The sequence below is a fragment of the Cynara cardunculus genome (genome assembly GCF_001531365.2).
Source record: "Cynara cardunculus var. scolymus isolate 2C chromosome LG 2, CcrdV1, whole genome shotgun sequence".
NCBI lineage: Eukaryota > Viridiplantae > Streptophyta > Magnoliopsida > Asterales > Asteraceae > Cynara > Cynara cardunculus.
In genome coordinates, this window is record NC_037529.1 from 9499053 (window position 1) to 9509892 (window position 10840).

The following is a 10840-nucleotide window of genomic DNA, read 5'->3' on the forward strand; positions in this document are numbered from 1 at the left end:
TGTATGATCGCTGGAACTGAAATTACAGATACATAAATACATCGAAAGGAAAAAGGGATTATCAACAAATCAATGAGAGAGAGGATCAACACTTTTGTTTGGGTTGGGTTGGGTTGAAAATTTTCAAACCGCCAACATTGGGTTAGGTTGTTTAAACGACTCCAAACCGATCAACCCGGGCCGTGAGCACCCCTACTAGTAACCGTCCATCTGGACAATATGCACATATGCATACTGGTAATTTTAAGCAATATGTCTGTTATGCACATGTGCATAACATGCATAAAAACCAATAAGCAACTTCAATTATTGGTATGCATATATGCATACCATCCAAATGAACGTTTAATAGGGTGTTCCTCAATTTTACATTTTTTTAAATGTTTCCCTGAACCTCCCTATATTATAACCTTATTTATTTCCCATTTTAATAGTCAAACGACCATTATAGACATAAACGAAAGCCTCTAAAAATCATGTGTGTTACACAACATATTATGAACATTTTAGTACTATGATGCTTTATCCACCCGTTAAATGAAAGAGTGTTCTTTTTTTGAATGATACAATCTAGATTAAAAAGTCAACTAAATAAATAAATATGGACAATGGGGTCTCACTCAACAAAAAGAGTGAACTTGAAATAGATGATACAAAATGAAATTTGATATTTTAAGACACTGGAAGGTGAATAGTGAAAATTTTCCTATCCTTTCAAGGTGGCGAGAGATACACTTATTGTTCCAATTTCAACTGCGACATCTGAATCGATATTTAGTACTAATCTTCGATAATTTTAAAAGGTTTCTAACTCCTAAAATCGTTGAAGCTCTTGTATGTACACACGATTGGCCAAGAGACCCTAATCAACCATTATAGTTGAAGAAACATAGATGAAATTGAGAAGTTCGAGAAATGTACGACATTAATTACGCGTTTCATTATTCCCTTTCAACTTATATTAGTATGTAGTTGACTTTGCGTATTTATATCATTTTTCAATATGTTTTTATATGCGCATAAATTACATATATGAGAATTGAAAGTTTTGTTCTTAACCATTAAGATTCTCTTCCAATTGTTGATGTAAATGATGTATTATGTTTTATTGTTTCTTTGTTAGACTTTCAATTAAACGCGAATAATCGTGTGAGAAAATAAGTTACAGTGAAAAGCGTAAGAAAATATATGAATCATTGATCATTTTTATTCTCGTACACACCCATGAATTGCGGTTTAGAAGAGAATTGATCTGATAAATCTCGGGTCATCTTATTAATGTTGATCAAAAGATGAACATCTCTTTTTACGTTTATCACTATAACTTTCTTTCTCATCGAAACTTAACCCTTCAATAAAAAACTTAAATATTTAAATTACATATTGAATTCCACGATAAATAGTTAATTAGTTAACACTATTTTGTAGATAGAATCAATTTGTTATTGAACTTATCATTTTTGATTGTTTAATTTGAGTTTTATAGGTAATCCTTATTTGGAAATCAAGAAGGTTGGAAATTGAAAATCTGCATTAAGAAGTTAGAAACTGGAAGCTAGGGAAAGAACCTTATCCCACCTCATTCTAGCTGAACCCCGACCCTAGGTATGGGAACTGGTCTCGATCCGTCAAGGAACCCGGTCCACCACCCTGGTCGTGGACAGGGTTTTCTTGTTAAACCGGGTATTAGGGATGGGGATCCCCGTTTGGCTCAATGCGGGGATAGGAATGGGGATGAGTATCAACAAAATTTAATATATTGATCAAAAAATATATAAAATAAATAAATAGATTTCAAAATATATATTTATTATTAAGAGTTTAATTATAAGTATAATATAATTGTCGTCCATTACTCACGTGACCCTCACATGCACTACTTAGGTCAATCCGTGCCTTCACTAATTGACCAATTAAATTGATTCTCCATTCACCACACGGATCATTATCTTGCGGTCATACGTTCACCACATCCCCCAATCCAACGGTTAATACGTGCCTCTTATAAAGCACAAAACTTGACCCTATATTATATATTGAAAGTTCCTTGCATCGATCTTCAAACAACACGATTCAAATCAATTTTAGAGAGAGAGAAAAAATGTCTGGAAGAGGAAAAGGAGGCAAGGGATTGGGAAAGGGAGGAGCGAAGCGACATCGGAAAGTTCTCCGTGATAACATCCAGGGAATCACGAAGCCGGCGATCCGGCGTCTAGCGAGGCGTGGTGGCGTTAAGCGTATTAGCGGTCTTATTTATGAGGAGACACGAGGTGTGTTGAAGATCTTTCTCGAGAATGTTATTCGTGACGCTGTAACCTACACGGAGCACGCTCGTCGGAAAACCGTTACTGCTATGGACGTTGTTTATGCTTTGAAGCGTCAAGGCCGTACACTGTACGGTTTTGGTGGTTAAGGTACGCTAGGTTTTCTAGGGTTAGGTTGTGGTATTTTGTGTAGAGATGTGTGATACATCAATGTAACCGAAGCTCGTTTGCGATTTGAAATGAATTTTAGTTCAATTTCTGTGTTAAATTTCATAGCTGGCTTTTACTACCATTTTATGATTATTTTCACATTTTGCTAAAAAAGATTGATATCATTTGTTTGAAACTGTATTTTGTAGTTTGATCATTTGAATTTGCAAATTTTATTAGGATTCCGGCTTCAATTGCGACTCAACAAATATGCTCATATTCGTTGCAATTACTTGCCTCATTAGCTACTGCTGGCTGATGTATTGACCTCGAAGCCTGCCAAAGCCACTCATAGATAAGAAGACCGATCGGATTATTAACGATTATGGTTTAATACGCTATATATGTTGTATAAATTATTCAGTAAGCCATATTTATCTGTTCGTTTATGGCTTAACTGGACAACCTACAGTCAGCCAGGGTAGCAGTTGTCTAGCTTCAGGCTTCAGCTCTCATTTTTTATGTTCCTTCACCTGCTAAATTTTTTCCTCTAGTTCTTTTCATATATGTACGGATCTGTGTTTTATATGTTTATACGATTATCATAACCTTGTCCTTGGATATTGTCTATATCTAGACCAAGACAGTTTAACTCGGATTATAAAACATCAAACCAACCTTTGCTAGTGGTATCATCTACCTTCAAAAATCCAAGAAAAGACTCTTCAATACAAACATTTTTAGAAGACAAATCTACGTACCTTAATATTAAGGACATTTGTTCTTGATGACTTACATCAGGAGTGCAATCAAGAAGAATAAAGAAATACTTTGCCTCTTTTACTTTGTTAATGATCTCAGATTTGATTCTCTTAGCAAGCAAATCTATTAAGTTTTCAATCTTATTACCAAGATAATGAATATGTATATCATCATTTGTAATACCTTGATCATGGTCTTGAACAATTGGGTCAAATTAAGCCAATATTTCAATGAGATCTAAAAAATTTCCATTGCTTTTTTGGTACACGTTGCCGCTAGTACCACGAAATGCAAAGATTATGTTTGGAAGAAACTTCAAAATGCAAAAAAATCTTACCAAGACTTTTTCAATGATTTTTCTTTCTCTATTTGATTTTGAGTAACTCTATCAATAGTTTCATTTTGTTGAAGTTTTACATGCAAATCATGCCAAATTTTCATAATCATAACATGTTCCGCACTTGTTTCATGCCCTGAAGTCTAGTAGTAAGGTGTGACCAATCTCTAAAACCATCATTTTGTTAATTGGCCATTTACATTCCTCTTTTTTAAAAAAAGTACACCAAAAACAAAATACTTTATCGAGCTTTAGAAAATATACAAGTCAATCTCTATCACATTTCTCTCTATTTGATAAAATTCTAGTATAAGATGTTGCAGATAATCGTTTAGTATATCTATATTTAGGACCTTTTTTATTACATAAATATCTTTTAGAACCCTTTACAACAAGAAAATATCAATCATTTTAGAATCCAAAGAATTCCGATTTTTTGGACCTCTTATATTTCGGGGGGGTTGTACAATTGAACATATTGGCGTAGTCCTAGGAATGGTCCTGTTTTTGTTCATACTTGTTTATCATTCATTTTTATCAAATAATTTGTTTAATTAGACAAAAATATAGAACAAAAGGTAAAATGGTCGGTTTTTTTCTTTTACATTGTTTATTCAATACAACATCCAAACATTTTCTTTTATCATACATACAACTTTATCGGTACAAACAACCTTATCCATACAATAATTAATGGAAAATGAAATGAACAACCTAGGTCTCATTTAGCTGACCGGAAAGTATAACAAAAACTGAGAATGTTACTAGGTTAGAGATAACAAGAATAGAAAATCTTATCTGGTAAGTGAGGGATAATACCTTTACCAAATTAAGATTTACCAGATAATAGACGTATAACAATAATATATTTTAAGGGTTAAAAATGTTACTAGAGTAAGTGAGTGTAATAAACCTGACTAGTAAATGACTAGTCAAGATGTGAGAAATGTAGATAATATATTGAGTTTTTCTGTCACTTCCATCATGTGCCTTGTTATTCGAATTTCGGATGGTGGCAGGCCAAATATTACCTTGGGCATAGAATGTATGGGTTAAAACACGCAAGTAAGTTACATGTAGAGACTGTTTAATAGTTGTTGAATGGTTTGATGTAGAATGATTATGAGACTCTTATGATATAGTGTAAAATGAAATATAACTGACAGTTGTTGAATAGTTTGGTGTAAAATGATTAATTGATCAAAATAATTAAGAGACTCTTATGATATAAGGTAAAATGAAATATAATTATTTAGTCATCTATTACAAATAAAGCAAGTACCATTATGTAGAAAAAAAGTATCGTAAAATTGATGACAAACATTTACAGATCGAAGGAATACAAGAAAGATGAAAAACGAGAATGGCCCGCCAAATGATTCGATTCAAACAAAACCAGTCCAACACAATTTCCCTCCTCTTTCTTCTCAATGAGACCGGATAGTCTCCTCCTCCGCCCCGCCAACACCCAATATTGTACTCTCGGATGTCCCATTCTCGACGCCTTCCTCGGCGGCGGAATCCCTTGCAACTCCATCACCGAACTCGTCTCTGAAAGCGGCTGCGGCAAAACCCAACTCTCCCTTCAACTCCTCTTCACCGCGCAGCTTCCTCTTCACCTCAACGGCCTTTCCGGTTCCTCTCTCTATCTTTACTCCGAGTTCCCATTTCCCAACCGCCGTTTCAATCAACTCCTTGAATCTTTCCGGTTGTCTCATCCGATCTTATTCGCCTCTTCTCGTGACCCTCGTGATTATATATTTACCCGTGATTGTCAAACCGCACAAGACCTGCTCGACGTATTGCTCTTGTTGGAGTCTCGACTTGAGAAACCCAAGGAAACCCGGCTGGATATTAAGTTGATCGTCATTGACTCGATTGCTGCCTTGTTTAGGAGTGAGTTTGAGAACAACCCCAGAGATCTTAAGCGGCGGTCCTCTTTATTTTTCAAGATTTCCTCCCTTTTGAAGTCGCACGCTAAGCGGTTTGGGATTGCGATTGTGTTGACAAACCAGGTAGTTGATTCAATAGAAGACAATGAGGGGTCTAGTGGTATTCGGGTTGGGAATTTGGAGTGGTTGTATACGTCTGGAAGACGAGTTTGGCCTGCTTTGGGATTGTCTTGGGCCAACTGTGTCAACTCAAGGCTTTTTTTGTCAAGATATGAGGTAACAGAAGGAGTAGAGAATGCTTCGCCTGATGCTGATTATATTGGTTTTGTCAATAGACGAAAAACGAGGGAACTCCATGTTGTTTTTGCTCCCCATTTACCTTATTCAACTTGTGAGTTTGTAATAACAAGGGAAGGTGTTTCTGGAGTTGCCAGATGACTTTCATTTGCAAAGAAATGGGATTACCTTAGAGCAATTTCATATTTTGGCTCTCTATTCCTCCCTCAGAAGTTGCATACTCTACAGCAATTCAAGCTTACCCATTTGTTACCGGGTTATTTAAATGACGATGAGTTATTTGGTGTCATTTGCTTATTTATTAGTGTTTATAGTTGTTCCTTTCTGAGGGTTATATCTAATTCTTTGGGGAATTATTAGGTTGATCCTTGGTTTTCTTGATTTATCATTAAGTTTGCAACTTCCCTTTTCTGGAACTGTTAAAATATATGATCTGTGAACTTCATCATCACATTCGATCTGCCATGTTCTGAGAGTATTTTTTGACAAGCTGCATTTATGAAGCACACATACATCGTCATCTCTTACATGTATAACCCTACACGGCCTAGAAGCTACCATATAATCTTGAAAACTTGAGAGTTCAACTTTACATGGTTACATTTGAACATTTGCTAGAGAAGTCCTGAAATCCTGCAGGCAAGTTCCTCAAAACTTCTTGGCAGCCTTGTTCACTTAAACCTCTAGTATTACCTGCAAAAAGTGAAACGGCTTTAGGCTTATCTCTTTTTTGCTCGTTATGTTATTCTCGTCTTCACTCCTTGTGACAAAGTAAATGGGACCCATAAAATGTGTTGACATCTTTCCGCCTAGAAAAGAAACTCAACCTAAAACTAACATATAGTTCAACTGTTTTCACAGGTAAACCAATGTTGGCCTGAGAGATGACCTCAAGATCGGAACAGGTCATAGGAACAATGACTTGGGAGAATTGAAAACAATCACAAATCTAGAAGGTTGGTAAGATTTACCTTTTATCTTGCTGACGAGAATTGGCTAATATTGTGCTCAACTGGAATGCATTACGAATGGCACTGTAAACACACATGCAACAAATTTCAGTCTTACGCACATCTATTATTGATACTTCTTCACAAGAATCATGTTTTTGTGGAGTCATTCTAAGAAGGTTCATTGTTAAGGAATTCTGTTTATATCAATAAACGGGTACCCAAGATCATGTAGCACATGGATTCTACATCGGGCTGTTTAAGAAATGTATGCACGAACAATGACAATCTTCCATGAGTAACTCATATGTAACATGCTTATTTACATGGTACAACCATCCACAAAACCAATAGGCATTTACCAACAAGATCATGTAGCATAATAGCAGCGTATTCACATTCTCTCAGTATGGGATAGACACCTTGTTTTTTATGGTGCTTGTTAAGGTGCAATGATTCCAAGAATCACAAGAAGGTTGTTATGTATTCAGTATACATATATTAGAAGAAAGAAAAATAAAGCTGGACAGGAAGGGACCCGTGACAGAAAAGAATAGTTGGGCAGGTTGGGATGGACTGGAGGTCTCTAGTTTCTCGAATTGCTAGATAGTCTTACAGTTTTCCTCTGTAATTCAAGCATTCAACATCTTATTCAATATTGATGGCTCTCATACCAATTTGTTAAGAATCAGAGAATAAAAAGGGATGAACAGGGGAAAATTAATATTGAATAAGATGCCAAATGCTTGAATTATAAAGGAACATTGCAAGAGGCTATCTAGCAATTCGAGACGCTAGGAATCTCCCAAAAGAGCCATCAATTTCTGCATGCTCATCACCCCTAAGCTCCCCACTACTTATACTTCTCTCGAACGCCAATTCTAGAGAATTCCTAATCTGCCCTCTGCCCAACTGTCCAATTACTATTTTCTGTCACTGGTCCCTTTCTGTCCAGCTTTATTTTTCTTTCTTCCAATATATGTATACTGAATGGGTGGGTTGATAACAAAGGTTTTCAAATGGACACTTTGCTATGCTTTATTACACTCTGAGCTTGTTGGTATAATCTAGTCTTTGTTTTACACTTTTACTGGCACTCATACCTGTTAATAGACTCCACTTGGACCAAAGACCTCATAGGCTCATAGCTTCAATATACACACACAATACACTTGATATCTAAGTGGGCACACCTTTCTAGTTAGTCAACTTTGATTTAGGAACTCATAGTGAAGGACTTTACAAGTTGATGGCTATAAATGGTTGCTTATAAGCAATATAACTTGATAGCACACAACTAGCAGCAGACATAGAATTAGAGAACAAAACTACTGTAGTTCTGGTAATTCCAAGTCTGATCATCTGGGCTATCATATATTCTGAGGAAAAGATTTGGATGAAAAACTTACCAAGCAAAAAGATGGTTAGCATCAAAACAAGCATGAGTCGAAATGAACAACTTTTCTGCAAGTGTATTGAGGTCTGTAGTTGCCTTTGACTTCCAGCAGCCCTTCTAAATATCTGCAAATGAGTTACTTAAGAATACTAAATTAAATTCAATAAAAGAATACCAATTAAGTTGACATTCACATACTAACCTGATTGATCCAATAATTCCCACATCTCGGCCTCCAAACAAGACCTTTATCTTTTGATGTGGACTCGATATTCAACATCAATGGTTTCTTCTGTTCATTATCATGATCAATTGTAATCTTTAGGGGGCCAACATCTCGTGAACCCCATGTTCTCCTTGAGCTAGCCTTCTTATCAGCTTGACCCGAAGAACCATCACTAGTTCCCAATACTTCAATTGGCTCCATCTCTACAACATAGCTACGATTAACACAGCCTTCATTATTAACATCATTACAACTTGCCATATAGTTTGGTATTAAGTTATCTTTTTTCAAAGAATCATTGATATCAGATTCGGAGTCTTTTGTGCTCTTTGAGCTTCCTGGACACCCGGAGAGGAACATAGCCAAGTCATCACATTCTTCTTCATCCAAATTTACCCATCGAAGAGGTTTCCTAACTTCGTCACTGAAATACTCTTTCAGTGCTGCTTCTGCTACAGCAATCTGGGATGCTATGGCAGAAACAAACTGTTCATGCCTTGTCGTCCTAACATCATCAACAGTATTTCTGTAGCTCATCCTAACAGCCCTTTGAAACTCATCTAACTGAATTCAAAAATTAAAATACAAAACACATATTACTTTTCGAAATTGTTTGGCCTTGTTTAGGACATATGATGGATTATGATTCTTTGAAGCAACCAACCTGCCATTTTGCTGTGGCTAAAGCAGTTTGCAGCTCCCTACAAAGCTCATCCAAATCAGTGGATGCTAACCCTTCTCTCTTCTGTCTAACCCATGTCCTGTAAGCTGACTCCATTCTAAAAAATTCAAACAAAAACAACATTATCTCATAAAAATTAATAATTGTTTGGATTAAATAGAGAAATAACAACGAAAACCCACATCAAAAAGAAAAAAAACTAATGACATATAAAAGACAAATTTTCTTAAATACCAAATAGAGGAATAGTCAGACCATAAAAAGGTCAAAGAGATTCACATACCCTAACCCAAAATTAAACGAGAAAAACTAAGAATTCAATGGAATCAAAAGATACCCATATAGAAAATGAAGGGAAATTAAGAGAAAACGAAAATCGAGAAGAAACCATACATATCTGCAGATGCTTGAACCTCCTCTGCAGCTGAAAAGAAGATATCTTTTTGCCATAGATCAAAGCTGTTTGCTACCAACATATTATCGTATTTTTATCTATAAAAACCAAATATGATTCCTCTGTGTTCGATCTCCCTCGAGGATGTGTTTTCTGACGATTTAGAGGTTCGAAAGAAATGGCTTCTCTTCTCTTCTCTTCTCTTCTGGTTTCCCAGTTCCCCTCTCTTCTTTGCTTCTTGAAAGGAAAGAAGAAAAGAAAGAAGAGAGAGAGAAAAGCAAACGAAGAGAGAGAGAGAGAGAGAGAGAGAGAGAGGGAGTTATAATGGTTTTCTTTTTGTTTATATTTCTGCAAGAAAGGAAAAAAAAAAAAGAAAAAAAACGAGTGTTTTTCGATTCCTTTATATAATGTCTTGTTTTAATTTGTTGTTGTTGGATGAAGTTTAAACTCCTCCATCTATTTTCCTGAAGAAACTTCAATCTACACTTTATAGAAATCTATTTATATGAACAAATTGGTCATAGAATTAATGATTATATGATAACTTTTCTCATAAGATTCCTGCTCTTAATGATTCTTTATCTATTAAAACATACTTTTAACGTATAACATACAGAATCTAATAGTTCCTACGTAAAATTTGTGAAGCCGGATGCTTCAAAGTTCAAACATGCATTTATAGTAAAGTAACGGTAATCGTAATAGATATTGCTTTTTATTGATGTCAAACTGAATGTCACATAGGTTCTACAATGTAGACAAAGGATCGTGTGAGAATAGGAGTTAAGGTTAGAAAATGTAAGAAGTGATCTGGATTCTTGATCACTTTTAATCTCACCTCATTCCATGAAATGTGCTTCATGGGAGTTGATTTGATGCATCTTTGTTGATACTCAATTAAGATTGATTCAAGGTTGAAGATCTCTTTTTACTCTTCTTACTATAACTTCCATTCTCACCCAACCCAACCCCTACAAATATACTTATATATAAGCTTCAGTTTGAAATCTAGTTATCAATTTCTTTTGGAACTGTTTATTTATGAAAGGTATTTAATTTCTACAAAACTTGTTCGACTAAATTCATGGGATGTTTTCAATTGTTTGTGTAATCAAAGAAACCCAATATTTCTCATTTGAAAAAAAAGATATCGAAGAGGTGATATGTACGCATATCTGACTTTCAGAAATCACAACGAACGTTAAAACCGTTGTTTGCATAAAAAATGAAAATTCCTAGCTTGGGTAAAAGAGAAAATGATACTATTTGTCTTATACTATTTGGGTAAAATAGAGTTTACTGTTCCACGTTTGACAGGATTTATGTGGAACCAATTTAATCTTTCTCTTTACATTTTATTTATTGTATTTTATACTCTTTAAACTTTTACTTTACTATCCTCAAAATATTAGTTTTTTTTTATTAATTTATGTAATTATTAAATATTAACAATAAAATATAATATATAAACTGGAAATTATATAAAACTT

General features: G+C 35.0%; 3 protein-coding genes across 3 annotated transcripts; 2 read left to right on the plus strand and 1 right to left on the minus strand.

Annotated features, from left to right (window-relative positions):
- Positions 1 to 2067: 2067 nt before the first annotated feature.
- LOC112505722 (histone H4) lies at positions 2068 to 3002 on the plus strand. The gene is made up of 2 exons (XM_025109670.1): positions 2068 to 2414; positions 2655 to 3002. Exon 1 carries the CDS (start codon positions 2102 to 2104, stop codon positions 2411 to 2413), a length of 312 nt encoding a protein of 103 aa, XP_024965438.1. The 5' UTR covers positions 2068 to 2101; the 3' UTR covers position 2414; positions 2655 to 3002.
- A 1941-nt stretch (positions 3003 to 4943) lies between these two features.
- Positions 4944 to 6267, plus strand: LOC112506916 (DNA repair protein XRCC3 homolog). Its single transcript, XM_025111248.1, has one exon. It carries the CDS (start codon positions 4944 to 4946, stop codon positions 5841 to 5843), a length of 900 nt encoding a protein of 299 aa, XP_024967016.1. The 3' UTR covers positions 5844 to 6267.
- On the minus strand, positions 6173 to 9651 carry LOC112506915. The gene is made up of 6 exons (XM_025111247.1): positions 9350 to 9651; positions 8939 to 9053; positions 8251 to 8838; positions 8062 to 8173; positions 6674 to 6736; positions 6173 to 6395 (listed from the first exon to the last, which is right to left on the minus strand). Exons 1-5 carry the CDS (start codon positions 9430 to 9432, stop codon positions 6711 to 6713), a joined length of 924 nt encoding a protein of 307 aa, XP_024967015.1. The 5' UTR covers positions 9433 to 9651; the 3' UTR covers positions 6173 to 6395; positions 6674 to 6710.
- Positions 9652 to 10840: the final 1189 nt, after the last annotated feature.